The 19,650-nt window shown below is 48.4% G+C and overlaps 1 protein-coding gene across 1 annotated transcript; it reads right to left on the reverse strand.

The window, feature by feature from the left end:
• Positions 1 to 6,367: 6,367 nt before the first annotated feature.
• Positions 6,368 to 14,010, reverse strand: CYP26A1 (cytochrome P450 family 26 subfamily A member 1). Its single transcript, XM_066621066.1, has 7 exons — positions 13,816 to 14,010; positions 13,493 to 13,717; positions 12,044 to 12,331; positions 11,734 to 11,883; positions 8,697 to 8,831; positions 7,467 to 7,619; positions 6,368 to 6,709 (listed from the first exon to the last, which is right to left on the reverse strand). Exons 1-7 carry the CDS (start codon positions 14,008 to 14,010, stop codon positions 6,368 to 6,370), a joined length of 1,488 nt encoding a protein of 495 aa, XP_066477163.1.
• Between the last annotated feature and the right edge of the window lie 5,640 nt (positions 14,011 to 19,650).

Below are 19,650 nucleotides of genomic sequence, written 5' to 3' on the forward strand. Positions count from 1 at the left end.
CCATTGCTTGTGCGGAAATATTCACTGCATTTATTTTCTGACCATTATTATTATTAATTTCATGTCATGACTATTACTATCTCTCAGTCCCACCTACCTCACAGGGTTGTTGTGAGGACAAAATAAGGGGAGGAACCATGTACACCACCCTGAGCTGCTTAGAGGAATGGTGGTATAAAAATGTGAATAAATAAATAAATATTAATTAATTAATTATGTCGTATGGGGTGACAAAAATTTATGGGCCCAAGGTGTCAAATGACCTAGCTACGCCTCTGGTGATGCATTTAAACTTTCTGGTCACCTGATGTGCCCATTTTTAATTAATAAAGGGCACTGTGCAGTTGGTGAAAAGATAAGTCTGGTTTTTCAGCTAATTGCTAAGTGAAACCATTTAGATGGGAAAAGAAATGGAAAAGAGTTTCACTGGAGTTGGGAACTGCATTCTCTCTAAATGCAGTTACTTAAATCAGGTTCTGAACATCTGAATACAGGATATTTGTCAGCAGTTAACAAGAGAATTGCCTGAAGATATTGCTGTTTCAATACATTTCGAATTTCTATGCTTTCCAGCAGGAAGTTTTCAATAAAAGAATTAAATGTGGGCTTATAAAGAATAGCTATTGCCAGGGGCAGAAAAAGAAAACTCAGGATGGGAATAACAGAAAGTCATAGATGTTTATTGCTGAATTTTGTTGACAAAATTCTGCTGCTGCTATTAAACCTTTAGAGTGCCATAGTTAGTGGACAGGTCCTGGAAAGCAATGACTCAATGTAGATGTTTTTGTGGTCTTGACCAGGAGCAAAAGAAGCACTTTTGCTGAGTGCTTGGGACCTGTGATATTTGGGGGGTCACAATGTGAGCAAAGCTTTGTTAGCATATTGCAAGCCAGCTTGCATGATCGAGACCTCAAATCGCATAAAATTGTATCTTAGCTTGCCAAGGGGCTGCCATCTTTTTTTGCTAACTGATGCTCTGTTCCTTTAACAGCAGAGTAATAGGCAGGTATAGTTTGTTGGGGCCCAGTGGTCACACAGCAGTGCTCCTGTTCTGATGCAATGTCTGCCTGTCTCTCTCCTGCATGTTGTCAAAGGACCAGAGCTTCTGCTAGGAAGAAACAGGGCCTCCAGCTCCATTAGAAAACAGGCAAGAAGTTCTTTTTGAGCCCCTGTTGCCACTCACTTTTTAAGCCATAATCTACAGCAGTTAAGCACATTTAACTCCATTCTATAAAAAGCTCCATCTGCTCATTTCTACATGTCAAACCTCTATGGAAGGCACAGAAGCAGACCAGTCTAGCCTTTCTTTCTTTCTTTCTTTCTTTCTTTCTTTCTTTCTTTCTTTCCACTTGGCGACCTCCTTTTCACCTGCACTAATCTTCATCAGATTCATTTCAAAATGTTCATGAGATAGTCCTAGAAATCATGCAATTTGAAAAGAACATACATTTGGCAGTGTTAAAATGCATCTTCTGGATTTTGCCCTCACGTTCAGATCTTTTTGCCCCTCGAACAGAAGCTGGGGCCCATAGAAAGAACAGGGTTAGTGAGAGTTGCTGGGAGACGTGGGGCAAAGCACTTCACTAGGACCCTCATGGGATCCCTTCCCGGCATGGTACATTAAGTGTTATGGCTGCCATCAGTACTAAAGGCTCAGGACTCAGTCTGGCCTAGAAGACCTTCTGATGGGCATGGGTCCTTGACCAGTGCCTAACCTGACCAACCATTGATACCACCTCTGAGAAGGAAGGAGTGGTCACAAAGTGCTCAGTCCAGTACAGTGTTTCTGGGACGTTTATGTTGCTACATAATATATTCATATTTTGGGTCCAGGTTATCTGAGGGACTGCCTTATCCCATACATTTTGGCCCACCCTCTTAGTGCATCTGAGGGGAGTCTCCTACAAAGTGCTGCCTCTGGGGTGCCTACAAGGAATGCCTCTGTCCCTCTCTAATGGCACCACAATTATGAAACTTCCTTCTAGGGAGTGTTAAAAACTTCCCCTTCCCTCATGTATTTGTGGTGAGGGATTTCAAAAAATTTCTTGTTTATTGCAAATGTATTGTTTTTATATATTGTATATTTTATCGTCGAACTCTGTAACCTGCCTTGGGCATTTGCTCCAGCATGGGGGAGATGGTATATAATTTTTTAAAATAAATAAATATGGGGGAAAACGTACAAGACAGTTGAAAAGCGGTATATAAATACTGTTAATAATAATAATAATAATAATAATAATAAGACTAGTACTTACAGAGTCATCAAGTAAGGATGGAAACCAATAATCATGCCTTTGACAGGTGCTAGAGAGGCACAAATGTGAGAGATGTCCTCTAATGTCACCATTCTTGGCAACTTTTGGAACATTGGCACGTGCTGGCTTTCTGCCTGCCATCTCACTGTTGAAAACAGAGCACTTCTGTCAGGGAAAGGGTGGTAACCCAAAAGCAGAACAAATATCCTGACAGTGCAGAATTTGGGGAGAGCTGTGGACAGCGATTCCTACATCAAGTGCAGAAGATGAGCAAGAAAGGAGAGCAGCACATTGAAGAGCCCTGTGCTGGTTGAGGGTGATTGTTTTTGCAAGTTTGTACCAAAAAAAAATCCATAGGAAAAATCAAGATGCCAAACATTTCAACCACACAAGATCTTTTTTCACCAATTTTGTGGAAGGATTTATAGCATTGTACTTGTGTAATGTCACACATTAGTTTTTTTCAAATCAGCATTCACTAGCACTGATCTCAGCATTCTTTAATGTCCTGTTATTCATTCAGAATATTTGTGAATGGGAATTTTGGGAAAGTTTTTGAAATGACACATGGATTTTAATTACTTCAGGCATCCAATTTGCAGCAACATTGCAGATGGTACTTTTGAAAGGCCTTTCTCATATCTACATTATATCTAGTAGCAAACGTAATGCTTGCTTATCCTTCCAGTTTGTCTCCAAACCAAGAAGCACACTGCCAATCACAATCAACAACACAGGTTTTTTAAATCTAGTAGTAGGTACCACCAGCAACCAAACCAGCTGGGTGCTGTTGAAATCAATTCGAATGTAGACCCTGCCCAGAAAACAGTGAGTAATCTTGGACCTTTTGTTTCTCAGTGGAGCTGTCTGCTCCCCCCACTGCCACTGCCCAGCTCAAACCACTCTTGGTACATGTCAGGGAGGTACAAAGCAGTTTTTGATGGCCTGGTGAGTTCTGGTGTTAGGCGCAAAAGGCTGTCAAAGGCTCTCACAATTCCTTTATCACACCAATTCAGCAGATCACTAAACAGCTAGTTATGAACCACTTACTTTGTTATTTTGCCCAGCTAAATGTACACCGATTACAACTGTTTCCTTGAGCAAGTAAAGTGACAAATTGTGACTTTTTCTGATGATGAAGGCTAATTGTGCAAGACCTCTTCGTTGATATCACACTTTTGGCATAAACAAATATGCACATGTCAGACAGAAAGATGAACACTGGAACTGTCTCTTATTGGCATGTTGCTTCCAACTGCATGCTCATCCTCCCATGTCTAAAGAATCTATAACAGCAAATTCATACCTTGGGTTGTATCCAAAAGAAGTTAGTCATGTTTCAGCACCATTTAAATTGGGGGACCATGTTAGGTGTGACTAACTTAAGCCCAAGCGTATGCTTGTCTACTCAGAAGTATTTCCAACTGAGTTCACTTAAGCCTACTCTCAAGTAAGTACGCATACAAGATTGCAGCCTGCTCTTAATTTTATTTAGATACAGCTCCTTGAAAGTATGAGGAGAATGCTTTCTAAAGGCATATGAGATGAAAAAAACTCTCTGACTTTTGGAAATATCCTCCTGCACAAGAAGATTAATTATAAAAAATATTTTAAATAAATAAGCACCACCCTGTCACTTTAAACTTATGGTATGAAATCAACCCCACCTATTGCAACTTGCATGAATCATTAACTCAGGTTTTCTGAGGCTAAAATAGCTTATGCACAGGGAGAGAGAAAACTAACATTGCAAGAAACCTTGCTAGCTGAGTGAAATCCAAATGCCACTGAAATCAGTGCAAGCTGGGCAATGGCCTCGCAGCAGAGCGAGCAAGTTGGAATCTCCATTTCCTTCAGAAAGGAAAGAAAGGGAAAGTCACATCTATCGAGTTCTCTAGAGGACCCAGAGGTTCAACAGCATGTGCTTTATTTGTGTGGTGGGAGTGATGTATGGCGAGAAACTTTGTGCTCTTTACTATTGACACAACTGAATTGCCTTGGTTAATGTTTTGGTGCTTAGTGAAAGCCATGACCATAGCCAGTGCAGAAATGCAACCAAACTTCAGCCTTTAAGGTTAGCCAAGGTTCAGAGGGTCATTCCTGGGCCATTTTATCCATCATGGTCATGCTTGTGTGCTACATTAGAAGGATGCCTGCAGTTGGTTTTCAGTTACATTAGCAGACGGGTGGGATGGGAGGAGATATCAAAGTGTATAATGTGACATTCAGAACTGCTATCCTGCATCTCACTGTAAGCAAGGTATGTGCCTCTTTATTAGCATAGGCATTATCCTTTCTGATACAGATGGTCCTCAACAGGTTAAGTTTTTCAATTTAGAAACAATTGTTTCAACTGGAGAGAGAAAACTAGAGCACAGAAGTAGTAGGATAGGCAGCATTTGGTAATCTTAAGCATGTTTACTCAGCAGTCTCATGGAGTTCAATGGAACTGAGCATAGAACTGTAGCCTAAATCCCATGACAAAGTGAAAGGATAGCTGGAGGGCAAGAAGGGTAGAGTGCCTATTGATTACTGACCGAGATGCATTTTGCTGCTTCCTCCTTTTAACTGGGAAACTGGGGAAAGGTGGGTCTCACTGCCACCATGCCAAGCCAGAGAGCCCAGACAGAAAAAGCCACCTTGAGAAAAACCCTCCTCTCAGGTGAACAGGAGTCCCCAAAGTTCAGGAAGTCCCTTAAATTGAGTAACTTTTTGGCAACTTTGATTTGGCATCTTTTAGCAAGATGATAATAATAATAATACAGGTATTTATATACCACCTTTCTTGGTCTTTATTCAAGACTTTATTCAAGGCGGTTTACATAGGCAGGCTGATTAAATCCCCATAGGGATTTTTACAATTGAAAGAAGGTTCTATCTTTCAAGAACCACAACAGTCCAGGTGTTTCACTCTGATCTGGTTTCACATTCTGGCCTCCATCCTCCTACACTCAGAGCAGATGGAATAGCTCGGCTTCAGCTTATCACCTGCTTCAAGGTGGGGCAGGTGAACCACAGGGATTCAAGAAGGTCAACACCACCACACTGGTGAATGCATTTGGAAGACTCTGCAGCCTTTTCAGGATGCTGAGACAGCACAGAAACCCTAGAGGTGATTAAAAATGGGAGGGGGAAAGCAGAGATGTTTCACCAGATGATACAAATCGCAGGTGGATACTTTATCCCCAGTGCTAACATGTAGACCAACAGGAATATTTCAGCTTAAAATAAGTCATTGTAGAATTGCCATGTGAGTTTTCTTGTGCTTCTCATGGAATTTCCCATGATGCCCTTCCTGCTAGGAAATGTTGTCTTTAGGTAGTTTAAAGCAGTGGGGTAGCTCTGGTCCATATGGTAGAGTTTTGACAATCAAGAGGTTGGCCATGCTCCTGTACCGCCCTAGCACAATCGTATTTGAAACAAGTTCCACAGCTATCAAGTGAACCTGTATGTTAACTTGCAGTTAACATGTAGGTCAAATGTGCTCAGAATCTGATGTTTGACTTAACTTCAAGCATCCTCCACCCATGTTTAACACCATCCAGTTTCCCATAATATATAGAACCAAGCATCAGCATGGTATTTTTCAGAATTTTCATTTATTTTGTCACCAAACCACATTATGGCTTTTTGGTTCACGATATACACACAGTTCATTGCATTAGGTTTTCACTTTGAGCAGGTGTCTGGATACACATACAGGTTCCTAAACACCTTCAACTTAATTAGTAAACAAGCTTTGAATATGATTCTTAACCCATTTCTGCGCAGCCCACAGATGTACACATTTGATCCCTGTTGCGTAGATGCAATGCTGGGCAGAAATGGCTTAAAATGTTAGGAAACTTTATTTCTATAGAAATAAAATTATCCAATTATGAATCCCAAGGACCCATAATTACAGTGCTTGCTTTAAAAAAAATCCACCAAGTTTAACATATGAAAGTTTTTTTTAAATATTCTTAGAAAACCACTTATAAATAACTATTACACATTTATAAAGTTAAATATTTAATATTGATTTAGGGCACTATAAAAAGCTGTTGTATGCCAGAATTTAAGTTAGGAATCCCAAGACACTGACGATTGAAACTTGACCTGACCATTCGTTAGACCTGACCATTGAAACTTGTGAACTTTGTAGGCAGATTGTCCACTGGGTACATGATAGGGCCAGTCTTCATTGTTGGGGGTCCATTTAAAAGCTGCCAGTCACAGTTCCGGGCCAACTCCACAGTAAAGATCTTGAGGAGGATTTTGGCAAACTCCTTGCCCACACAGCTTCTCAAGCCTCCTCCAAAAGGGATAAAACTGAATCGTGAGGCATCCTCTGGGAAAGTGGTCATGAAGCGGTCTGGGTTGAATTCATCTTTGTTGGTGAAGAGCTCTGCAACATCATGGGTGTCACAGATACTGTAGATGACATTCCAGCCTTTAGGAATCTGGTACCCCTGTAAAGAAATTCATACAAAATAACAACCCAAATGAATTGAAGCACTCTTGTCTTCCAAACCCACCCAAGCCTAAGCCATTTTTTGACCTTAGTTCTATTATCGTGACTTCCTTTTGGGGAACATATACATGTCCAAAACGAAACAGTAGTTAGAATCAAGGTATATGCAAGAATGGAAACGAATTACCACATATACAATCAAATACCACTGACTATCAGTATTCTTCCAAGAACCAGGTGGAGATGTCAGCCTCCTTATTTACTCATTTGATGTACTAGACCAGCAGGCGGGTGGAAACATATTGCTTGTTCAATTTTCATACCATTGGACATGCTTGATCACATGTGGGGCCATTAAGAGACTTCAGAATTCTGTAGACCTGATACAAAGTCTGTGGAACTTGAACCATACAAAAAGGACATATCTTCTGTCGCTGTACAAGCTCTGTTTATAGAATGCAACTACTCAACAGCCAGGTTAACCCATTTGGCGGAAACAGACTTGAAATTGGACAGATGCAGCTTCTTCTACAGAAAAATTACAGCTGTTGAAAGTTATCTTGCCTTGGAGTTTTGAGAGAGACAGAAGCGATGACCCTTTCAGATTATAGTATGATGGGGCAACTTACTACTGCAGTCTTCAGGTGCGATACTAAATGATTAGAAGAAAGTTCCAAATTCAAAGGACTACTCTAAGCAATGCGTAGGACCGATATTACGTAATGACTTCATGGAGACCTAGATCTCCTACTTACATTTAGTTCAAACGTCTTGAGAGCCACTCTGAAGCCTCCTGGAACAGGGGGGCTCAGCCGGAGTGTCTCTTTGATGACACAGCCAGTGTACTTCAGCTGTTCCAAGACTTCCATTTCCAAATGCTTTTCTTGGTTTATGTTGCTTAGCAATCCCTAGAAGCAAAAGGTGTGTCATGGGTGCCAGAAGAGAAATACAATGAAATCTACCTATCCAGCATCCAGAACCTGCAGAGCTAAGCTTCGTGCAGTTGGACAATAGGATTGTGTTTAGTTTGTAAAGAATGACCTCTCAGACTGAGGGCCCAATCCTATCCACCTTTCCAGCTCCAATGTAGCCACAGTGCAGCCCCAAGTAATGAAAAAAAATTCCCTTACCACCAGGAGATCACCCTGATCACTACCACCACCCCACTGCAGGATGCACAACCCATTGGCACAGAGCTGGAAAAGTTGGATAGGATTGTACCCCAAGTGTGGCCATAGTCAACACCTATTGAACTCTAATTTTGCCTACTTCAAGCAGCATTAATGTACACCTACTTTTACATGTGCTGCTTCCCACACATGTCTAAGCCCACATCAAGATTTCTGCCCATATGGTTTATTTCCTGGCATATTTATATATGGAAGCAATGTGTGTCAGCAGAGAGTCAGCATTACGCACATGTGCAGGGGAGGTCTTTATACCTGGACTGTCACTCTATTAAAGAATTTTATGCTGATCATATGAATGTCAGTGAATTATTTCTATATAGATTTGCATATTGACCCCACTAGTAGTTATAAAAGTGTACACTTTTAGTTAAACCACACCCACACTGTAGCTGGGGAAAAGCATTCCCTCCTATGTGAGAGAAAGGAGGATGCCCCTTTCAAGATGGTGCCGGCCATCTTTGTTTAAAAAAGGAAACATTGATACCATTTCACACGGAGCAGGGCTATTGGTGGTCAGTCAAACCCATTTAAACCCATTCATATTCAAGTTAGATTAATTAAATATTGCAGTCCCATTTTACATGCACATGGGCCAGTGGTGGAGCAGACACTGGGAAAGGGAATAAGCAACAGGACCTTAACATAGCATTTTAATATGCCCAACACATTATAAGATTGTCCTTTGAACCAGCAACACAGAATCTTGCTTTCCTAGCTCTGTGTCCCAGACACTGTCCACTGGCTCAGAGCAATCCATTTCACACACTGTGGTGTTTTCTTTCCAGCGGCCCTCACCTTTTCTTGCAACTCCTTTCTCACTTTTTGAAGGATGTCAGGATGAAGACCTAGGAAAGTAATCAAGGATGTTGCAGCACTGGCTGTGGTCTCATGTCCACCAAAGAGAAGCTCCGTTGCAGATTCTTTCAATTCCTGCAAGAAACAGAAAATTATTTGCCTGCATTTTACCAGTTCTTCTTTTGGTCCCAAACTTCATATAAAATCATACCAAATCAAATGGTATACCATACCATATGGTATACCATTGGTATACCATACCAATTGGTATACTATGGTAAGATATACCATTGGTATACCAATGGTATATCATACCAAATATCATATAAAATCATATAAAATCATACCAAACAACTGAAAAGAAAAATAGGTTTTCTTCTTAAAAATTTCTTGAGAAGCCTCTCAGACACCCTCCTACAGTCTGGTACCTGGGGACAGGTACCCCCTCCGCCAACCTCTTTGTATGCCACTGGTTCCAAGCATCTCCCTACTACTGTTTCCCTCCCCCCCCAAAAAAAAAAATCCTTCCCCACATGACAAAATGGCTCCCCCATCATCCAGTCATCATCCCAGACTCCTTCTCCTTAGATGCATACATGGACAGATGATATATTCTGTATCCTTTTCTGATCTATACAACCACATTGCATTCCACTCTTTGCACCCTGACACCCACACTGCTAATTGAAAGAAAGTGGTGGATAAGACAAATATGGCATAAGTGAAAATGTTACAAGAACCAGCCGAGACTGAAAATGTCTACTTTTCTCTGTGTAGAAAGACTTTGATATGGAGCAGCATTCAACCACATCAACTCCTAACTTGCACTGTTAAGTAGTATAGCTCAGAAACAGACCTACCAATGAAGACCAGTCTTTGGTAACACATGCCTAAAAAACCCTCCCCCCTCCAAACACACACACATTCACACACACTGGAGCATATACCACCAAGAAAAACTGAAGAGTGATTCTAGCCTGTTGTATTGTCTGTATACATAGTACAGAAGCCTTGATGTAAACACATTCATGGGAAATAGACTTTAGGGCTGCAAGAAGTTGATTAATCAGTTATTCAATTCAACAATGCCCCATTAACTGAGAAGCTGATTTTAAAATTCAATCAGTTTACCAACACTACAAAAAGCTGTTGGGATAAAATTGGGGGGGGGGGGGAGAGAGAAAGAGAGAGTGTCAGGATATGAATGTTAACAAGAACCAGCCAAGTGAATTTAAAAATATGGGCAGGGAGAGAAAGAGGGTGATCCTTGACTTTGCAAAGAAGCCTAGATTGACTCATATCTTCCTGCCAAGTTCTTGAAATGATGTGTTCACCCTGGCTTACATTCTTAAATGTTTGCTCTACTTCCACCCCACACCCAGGGTGGCATCGGAGGTCAGCTAGATCAGGTGCTGGCCAGGGGTCCACACCCATCAGAAAGCTTACCTGGCCAGTTTCACACCCTAAACTCCAGCACTGGTGGCAGCACCCATTGCACCATCAGAGAGAGGAGAGGTGGTGCCATTGAGATACAGTGCAAGACTTCGGGCCCAATCCTATCCAATTTTCCAGTGCTGGTGTAGCTGTGCCAATGGGGTGTGCTCTGCATCCTGTGATGGGGAGGCAGTCACCGAGGTCTCCTCAAGGTATGGGAACATTTGTTCCCTTACCTCAGGGCTCTATTGTGACTACACTGATGCTGGAAAGCTGGGTACAATTGGGCCCTTTGTCCCCTATCACTTCCCTGTCCCATTCACCTCCACCACTCAGTCAATTCAAAGAAATCACTGATCAGTATCCCTGCAGACCTAATCACTAAACAAGATGCCATTCTGGGAAGGCCAATTCATAGTGTGAACATGGCACATCAGCAGAGAAATACATAGTGAGCAAAGTGAGCTTCTATCAGAAAGCCACATTGGGGGAAGGGGGGAACAAAAGGATAAATCTGTTACGGTTTTAAAATACCGTGTCTTCAAAGTTTTATGTGCATTTTTGTAGCTTTTATGTTAAATTTATACTTTAAAAAACCCACACTGCAGGGCTTCAAGTGATCTTTGAGAAGAAGCATTTGCTTCCCAAAGCCAGAGAGCCCGACAGTGAAACTGTGATACTAATTTCAAACAAAAGCATATTAAAGGTGGCAAGGAAGGAAAGCTTTCTGTGGTCCCATGTATATGTATATGGTTTGCCTAATGAACTCGCCTTCAGTAGTATAGAACGGGTTTTCAGCTAAAGGGCCGCATTAAATATCTGGCATAGTGACAAGGGCGGGGGGGGGGCGGGAATAAATACAAAATTTAAATAAATACATTAGAGATGGAACTTTGATTAATTAGGCCAGAGGCTCTCAGGGGATCAGAGGCTGGCCTCGGGCTGGAAAGAGGCTCTCCGCAGGCCACATCTGGCCCCCGGGCCAGGGTTAGGAAACCCCTGGTATAGAAGCATGATGCCCTGAAGCAAGTAGGATATTGTGTTCCAACCTCCCTTACTCCCTTCTTCTAATGCAAAGCAAGGGTTTGTCAGAGAGGGGCTTCTGGACTTTAACAGCTGCAAAGCAGACAGAAATTCATCAGGTGCAGACCCCCAACATGGATCCTAAATGTTGGGGTCAGTGTTAATTGAGTTTCTGCCCCCCCCCCACATGCACGCACACCCCATTAGAAAAAGATTCAGAACACATTAGCTTAATTCAACCACCTCTCTGAAACCCACCTCAGAGTTGTTATATGCTGGGAACATCCTCAAGAAATCAATACAGATCCAGTTTAAGCAAAGAGGTTGCCTCTCTAACCCAGCCTGCAAGTGGCCCCTTAGTATTTGACCCCCGAATCCCAAGCCAGCCAGATCACCATCTCCCTCTCCTGCCCAGAGAGAGAGAGAAGAAAGAGAGAGAGAGATGAATTTTTGAATGGGGCCCACTTGGACTTCTGAGGCCTGGGTAGAAACTGTCAAGCAGACCCACCCAACCCAATTAAGAGCCGCAGGAGGACAAAAACTGTCTGAGGGGAGGACAACTCACTGGGTGGGGACTCACTTGCATGTTCAGCTGTTCGCCATTGCTCTGCCTGTGCTCCATCAACAACTGCAGGGCATCCTTGTAGCCATTGGTAGGCTCCTTCCCTGCCAGCTTCGCCAGGATATTCTCTTCGATCTTGGCGTGGATGACATCCCGTGCCCTCAAGCCCTGGAAGCAGAGTGAGATCATACAACACATATGGGGGGCTGGTCACCTCCTCCTCAGCCCCAGGTGTCCACCCTCCTTCCTTCCTGCGGACAGTGCTACCTGCCTCCTCTCCTCCCCCCCCTTCCAGCCAGCCAGCCAGCCAGGCAGCAGCCTTCTTTACCTTGTAGAGTCCGCTAAAAGGCACATCGATGGGCAGGGAGAAGAGGTTGCGGATCATCTCCTCGAAAGCCTCCACCAGGTGCTGCTCGCTGTCTGCTCCCGCCTGGTCCGGCCGAAAGCCCAGCAGGATGCGCATGGCGACGCGGAACATGAGGCGCTTCACCTCTGGGTAGACCAGCAGGCAGGAGCAACTGCTGGCCAGCCACTGCTTCAGGCAAGCGCTCACCTCCTCCTGGATGACCGGGATGTAGTGTTCCAGGGCCTCCCGGGAGAAGGCCCGCATGATCACCTGCTTGGAGGTGGGGAGGGGAGGAGAAGAGAAGAGCTGATCAGGAGAAAGCAGTTTGGGCAAGAGCCAGGGAAGCCAGGCGGAAGTCGCTGGAGATCCCAGGCAGCTCCCGTGGAGTTCAATTCAAGGCCCCTCCAAGTCAGGAGCGATGTTCAAGCGGCCACCCTGTGCAGAGTGGGACTGGATTCCAAGGAAGCCAACCTGCAATCAGGATGGAGGTGGGCGCGCTCTGGATTCAATCAGTGGGGGCTCCATGGGCACCTTATACAGGTTGTCAAGCCTGCCACCTGAGCCCATTAAAGGAGCCTTGCTTCCGAGGAGACACCATGCAGCGGATGGTGCTGGGAATAAGGAGCCGCCCGCCTGGAAGGTCCGCAGCAGGGCGATGTCCAGGGGCTGGAAAGCCGGCCGGACTTTCTCTGAGACGGTGCCCACGTGCTGGCGCTCCCCTCCGACTAAGGCGCCTTGGAACCCCAGCAGCAGCCCGGGCTGGTCTCTTCCAGCCATGTCCCCGCCACCTTCAGCCTGGTCCGATGCACGCTCACTCAGAGCCCAGTCCTAGGCAGGTCTACTCGGAAGTACATCCCATTATAGTCAATGTGGCTTTCTCCCAGGAAAGTGTGGATGGGATTGTGGTCTGAGAGCTCAAGCCTAGCCATGTCTACTCAGAAGTAAGTCCCATTATACTCAATGGAGTAAGTGAGGATAGGATTGCAGTCAGTTCACTCCAGCCTGGATTCCGCGGGAGCGGGCTGCGGAGGAACTGCCGTTCTGAAGCAGATCACCAGGAGAGGAAAGTCCGCTCCGCTCCGCTGCGGAGAACGCCGCCTACCCGGCGAGACGGGAGCAGGGGATGCCTCGGTTCACGTCGAGCGGAAGGAAGCCACGTTGCCCAGTTCAGTGCACTCTTTCCTGGGTGTAAGCTCCACTGACTCTAATGGGACCTCCTTCTGAGTAGGCATGCCTAGGCTTGGGCTGTGAGGCTGCAGTCCTATCCACGCTTTCCTGGGAGTAAGCCCCATTGACTATAATGGGACTTACTTCCGAGTAGACAAGACTAGGCTTGGACTCTCAGCCTGGGGGCCAAAGCAGAGAACCCCCCCTCTTGCAGCCTCCCCCGGAGGTCTCTCCCCCCCCCCCGCGGGGCTTCTGCCGCCTTGCCTTCTTGCGCTGCTTGTGGCGCCCGTCGTGGAGGTTGGAGAGGCAGCCGGCGCCCAGGATGGTGCGCACCGAGGCGGGCCACTGCACGGCCACCAGCCGGTGCTCGCCCAGCAGGACGTGGCGCACGTTCTCCGGCCCCATCACGCGCACGGTGGGCCGCCCGAAGAGGTGCGTCTTGTACACCGGCCCGTACTTGCGCCGCTTCAGCTCCAGGAACCTCCGCCTCTGCGGGAGAAGGAGAGGGAGAGGGTCAGACTGGCCGGCCGGGAGCAGCGCACCTGGGCGCGGAGCCCGCGGTCCCTGCAGCCCGCCCGACGGCTCACCTGCAAGACGAGCTGCAGCGTCTCCCCGAAGAAGGGCAGCCCCATGGAGCCGGGCGGCAGGGGCAGCGGGCAGGCGGGGTCTCGGCCCCGGAGGCAGTACAGCGCCCACAGCTTGGCGGCGGCCAGCAGCAGCAGCAGGGGCAGCACGAAGGTGCAGGCGGCGCTGGCCAGCAAGGCGGCGGAGGGGAAGCCCATGCTCGGCTGCGCTGGGCACCAGTGGCGCGGCACCTGCCTGCTCCCGCCGCCCTCGCCGGCCCCTTTATAGCCCCAGCCTCCCCCCCCCGTCCCTACCCACTCTACCTTGGTCCGGGCGACCCAGTGGTTCACCCAGAGTTCAGCCCCGGCTGCCGCGGGTGGCTCCGCCTCCCCCACCCGGCCCTGCGGGGTCTCCACCCTCCGCCCCCAACAAGCGGCAGAGCCAAGGGGTCCGCTGCGGCTGGGCGGGCGAGCAGACGCGAGCAGCGGCGCCCGGGCTGCTCGCACAGCCACCGGGACCGGCTCTCGCCCGGCTGCTGCGCAAAGCGAAGCCCGGACGGGGATGCGACGGCCCCGATCCCAAGCCTGCTTGCCCGGCACTGACCCTCTTGCAGCCCCAGCCTGTGCAGGTCTACTCGGGACTAAGTCTCACTGGGGGCTTACTCCCATCAAAGCGCGTGTAGGATTGGAACCTTAGTCAAATGACTGCAAAAAGCCGAGGCGGGTCTACTCAGAAGTGTCCCATTTTGTTCAATGGGAGTTACTCTCCGGAACGTGTGGATTGTAGGATCGCAGCCTGAGGCTCGTAGCCCAAGGCGAGACCTGTTTGCCCGGAGGTAGGACTGCCTGCCGGTCCTTTCCATGGGGTTTCAGCGTGCATTGGACTGCAGCCATGACCCGCGATCCCGAGCATGTTACTCCGGTGTAAGTCCGATTCATAAGGAGCGCGCTTCAGATATGCTCACCGACCGTTTGGAGGAAGAGTTCAGGGAGCCCTCAACAGCGCGATCCTTCGCAGGTCGATTCGTAGTGAATCACACCGCGTTCAGGCTGCAATCCTCTCTACACTTACCTGGGAGTAAGCCCCATTGACTAAAATGGGGACTTACTTATGAGAAGACGTGCATAGGATTGGGCTGCAAGGCTACAATCGTATCCACACTTTCCTGGGAGTAAGCCCCATTGATTACAGTGGAATTTACTTCTGAGTAGACATGGCTAGGATTGGGCTCGCACTGGGGCTAATTCTCAGGTAAGCGCCTATATATAATTTTAATCTGAAGTTATTGTTTTCAGCACGTGTCTAACAGCCCAAACCTAGGCATGTCTCCTCAGAAGTAAGTTCCATTAAGTTCAATGGGGCTTATTCCCTGGAAAGTGTGGATACGATTGTAGCCTAAACTCTGCACAAAATGCGACATAAAAAAGGTCCCTATCCCAAACACGTGTGTGTTTATTCGGACGTGATTGCCCCTGCCAGTCAGGCTGATCCTCCTGTGCGTGTTTACTCGGAGGTCGCAACGAGACGAACTTCAAGCAACCAGGCGTCGGAGCGGAGCCTGGGGGCTGCAGCGAAGGGCTCGCGTTGTGGTCATTCGGAGCGAGGGGGAGGCACTTCGTGCGGATCAGACTTGGCAGGAGCTCCGAAGAGTTGCGGTGTCGAACTCTTGGGTGCCCCGTCGAGTCCTGGGCAAGTCCACGTCGCGCTTTGTGGTCCACTGGCTGAAACGCAGTTATTAACTGGGCCCTTAGTGGAAGGCAGGAAGAAAAGCAGGGCAGCCCCGGACTCACAGCCCAATCCTATCTACACTTTCCTGGGAGTAAGCCCCATGGACTCTAATGGGGTTTTCTTCTGAGTAGACATGGCTAGGATTGGGCTCCTAGGCCACTATCCCCAGAAGCAGACCCCACTATTCTAGCCCTCTTGATTTCAATGGTCTGTAAATTTGCCTCCAGAGGAAACCCCTCGAAAACAATAGCTCAGCTGCTCCCCAATGAGCGCTTTGGAGCACAGGTGGACTGAGCAGTTGGTATGGTCTACCTTACTGCACAAGCCTAGGCATGTCTACTCAGAAGTAAGTCCCATTGTGTTCAATTAGACTTCTTCCCAGGAAAGGCTAAGATTGTAGCCTCAATATGTTAAAACTGGGGGAGGGGGAGGGAAGAGCAGTCAAGACAACTCCACTTGGTGAAATTGTTTCGTCTCCCTGCCCTTAAAACAGCGACTTGTGCTCATGTCTTTTATAGTTGCTTACATTCACTCATTGAATCTCTCCCTACAGTTGGAAGAAAAACATGGCAAGCTGCTGTATTACCAGAAGAAAAAATAAATCCAGAAGTAGGGTAATACGTTTATTAGGCACAAACCAAAATGTCACAAAGTAGTGAACAAGTCTTCCAAAAGTCTCCTTCGTGCTGGATGCTGCAGGGGAGACAAATCCAGACATGGTGGAAAAGCCCAGGTCTACAGTTTGAAATAATTTGAAGACAGAGTGCAGAAGGTTTCATTCAGAAGTGCAGTCTGATCCTAGCCATGGCTGCTCAGAAGTAAGTCCAATGGACTTCCTCCCATGCCTCTGTGTAGAGGACTGCAGCCTTGATTTGGTTCACCTCTGCTAGTTTCACATGGAGATACAATGATGGGGAAACCTCTGCTAGTTTCACATGGATAACATGGAGATACAGTGATGGGGAAAGCTAGACCAGAAATGTTTGCAACTCTAAAAAGCACAAGCCCTTCGCTAGAACCCACCACCACTCTTGCACCTGACCAGACCAGAGTTTGCAGGAAACCCTGTCAGTCCATTAAAGACAAACAGCCCTACTATCCTGGGGGTGCCAGTTGATAGTTTCCACCACCAGTTTCCAGAATGGCCACCACCACTCTCTGTCGAAGTAGCCTTTGGCAGAAGGAGATATTTTGCACCAAGCAAGGCCAAATCCAATTAAGCCTGCCCTATTCAATTTTAACAGGATATTACAGTTTACAAAGCAGGACTTTTTTCATCTGTCCAACAAACCTCTTTCCTTCATCCACTGATGGATGGAAGTTTGCTTGGTGATCTTTTCCCTGGTCCCCTAGTTGACATTCTTCTTGATCAGCTTTGGAGGAGGTCCTTTGGAGACGGAGCATTCTGAAACGAGGGGGCTGGTGGTAATTCCTTGGATGCTCAAAGGCACTGTTGTCTTCATCACTATTAGGACTGAGTATTAAATTTGAAACGAGTTTCAACCCTGGTGATTCCTGGCCCATTCCTGGCAGCCATTCTTGAAAGAAAAGAAAAAACACAAAAAACTCTTACCTAAAAATCCTGCTGGCTTGCTTGGATCTTAAATTTTGCCCAGCACACTGGTGTGCACATTGATCCCTGTTGCGTATATGCAACGTTGGGCAAAAATGGTTTAATAGGGACCTTACTTGGAAGTACTCCGGCTGAAGGTACCTATCAGCAAATGAATGATGGCTGGGAGACTTGTATCTCCAGATTTCTTCATCATCATCATCATCAACATTTATATATTGCTTTTACAGAAAAAAAAAATCAAATAACTGGTATCCTTTGGCTAAGAAAGGGGGGGTAGAAATCCAGTAGGGGCTACCTGCACCCCCTCTCTACCCATTCATGGCGCCTCGCAAAGGGGACGGGGGTTTCCCTCGTTAACCCACATACTGTATAGATGATGTCACCAGATGGGAGCAGATCCAGGAGACTTTCTCCTTGGCCTTAAGTTCACCCCGAAGACAGGGGCTGATATTGACGTCCAGGGTCCTGAGCGGAGGAATCCGCAGCCACCACCAGGAGTCAGAGCTGGCGATGCGCTGCTAATCGCAGGTTCAAACGCAGGTCAGCGAGGGAAGGACTAGGAGAGGTTCGGGCGAAAGGTAAACAACGCGCAGCCTCCTCCGCTCGCCTCTCCCGGGCAGGCACTTCCAACAGAGATCGCCCAGTCAGGCAGGCTCCCGTGGGCGGGAGAGGGGGTTGGCTGGCTGGCTCTCTAGCAGTGGGGCTGCAGTGGGGCTGCTCCGGCCTCGGGCTCTGGAGTCTCCAGCTCGGGAGAGGAAGAACCTGATCGAGCCTGGATCGACTGAGATCTGGTCCAACTCTCCCCCCCCCCCCAGCACAGCCGTCAGCTCGATCTCTTCGTTCCAGGAGAGTCTGCGGCACCATCCGGAGCTTCTCCTGCTCGAGCCACCCAAGCTGAAGGCCAGGAGAGGTGCCCGGGGAGCCCGATCTACTGGAGAAGCGACTCAGGTACCAGAGACCTGCTGGCTTCCAGAGGAGCCGCTTGGAAGTGCAGGCAATGGCGCGCTACGTTTGGCTTCTTTCGTGGGGAAGGTTTGTTAACAGCCCCATCCTAGGAGTGTCTACTCAGAAGTAAGTCCCATGGCAGTCAATGGGGCTTACTCCCAGGGAGTAAGCTGCAATCCTATCCATACTTTCCTGGGAGTTAGTCTCACTGAGCACAGTGGGACTTACTCCTGAGTAGACATGCATAGGATTCGGCTGTGAGGCTGCAATCCTGTCCATGCTTACCTGGGAGTAGGTCCCATTGAACTCAGTGGAACTAACTTCTGAGTAGATGTGCATAGGATGGGACTGCAAGTCCAGTTTTTCAATGGGGGGGGGGGGCAGCGGAGGGCCGAGCCGCAGACGGGGGTCCTGAGAGAAGCACCTCGATGTGAGCACACTATCAGGTTTGCCGAGAAGAAACCAGCCTCATCCCGGCCTGGGATCAATGGGGTTGGCCATCCCAGGCAAACCTCCTGGGGAGCAGCAAGCCTGCCCACTGGGCGCCACGTGGCTTGCTTCCGAGTAAACCTGCGGTGGTGACTTCTCCAGTCCTGGTCTGGACGCAGGAGTACACCGGGCGCAGCCAGCACACGAAAAGCCTGCCCAGGGTCCAGCCCAGGGGTCGCGATCCTCGCTGAGTTGAAGCCTCAGAGGACGGCGCTGGGACCCTGAGAGGGGGCCCCGCTGCAGCCAGGCACAGGAGGGGGGGCCTCCTGCTCACAGGAGCCCACCTGCCCCTCGGCCACTGGTGTGTGCTTTTCCCCCGTGGCCAGAAGCCCTGGAGGGGAGCAGGCCCGCCTGAGCGTCTCCAGCCTTCCTGGGACGCCTCCCGGGGTTGGCTCCGCTGCTGTCTCTCCCCTGGCGAGGCTGCTCCGAGGGCGCCCAGGATCGGGGCGCGTCCGCCCCAGGCGGGGAAGTACGACCTGCTGACGCCTCTGCGCCCAGGAAAGCGCTCCGCAGGCAGGGGGCAGGGTGGCTGGAGACCGGCGAGCTTGACTGCGGCGAGGAGCCCCAGCACAGCTCCTCCAGCGCGGGGGAGCCTCTGACCCTTTCAGGCCGCCACACCCAGGCGAGGCCGCGCGATGCACGCCCTGCAGCCCCATTCCGTGGAGATGCTGCAAGGCTCTCTCCGGGGAGCGGAGGCTCAAGCACTGCCCAGGCTTCTCACGGAGCCCCAGGCACACTGAGAGCCCAAACCTAGGCCTCTCTACTCACAAGTAAGCCCCATTAAAGTCCCAGGAAAGGGTGGCTAGCAGTGCAGCCTCAGAGCCTATGCCTGTCTACTCAGAAGTAAGCCCCACTATAGTCAATGAAGCTTACTCCCAGGAGAGCGTGGATAGGATCGCAGCCGGAGGCTCCTCTTTGGCACAGTGGGACTTCCTCTCAACTAGACGATGGTGCTGCTGCTCCTCCTGTGGGATGAATTGAGAATCGAGTTGAAGACCTCCCCCCCCGCAGCTGTGGTCAGAGCCCCTTCTTCCAGCCCCCCCCCCATAGGGAACAAGGCGCCTGTGTCCACGTCCACGCTGAGTAAGCGGTGGGGCTGGTCCCAGTGCGTGTGTGCTTC

The sequence above is a fragment of the Tiliqua scincoides genome, chromosome 3 (genome assembly GCF_035046505.1).
Source record: "Tiliqua scincoides isolate rTilSci1 chromosome 3, rTilSci1.hap2, whole genome shotgun sequence".
Lineage (NCBI taxonomy): Eukaryota > Metazoa > Chordata > Lepidosauria > Squamata > Scincidae > Tiliqua > Tiliqua scincoides.

Bases quoted from the DNA above. Each gene is read 5' to 3' on its own strand.
- CYP26A1 (XM_066621066.1), bottom strand. From the start codon at position 14,010: ATGGGCTTCCCCTCCGCCGCCTTGCTGGCCAGCGCCGCCTGCACCTTC. The intron at 13,718-13,815 runs GTGAGCCGTCGG...CTTCTCCCGCAG, and splicing joins CGCTGCAGCTCGTCTTGCAG to AGGCGGAGGTTCCTGGAGCT. The intron at 8,832-11,733 runs GTGAGTCCCCAC...TGTTTCTTGCAG, and splicing joins GCGAACAGCTGAACATGCAA to GAATTGAAAGAATCTGCAAC.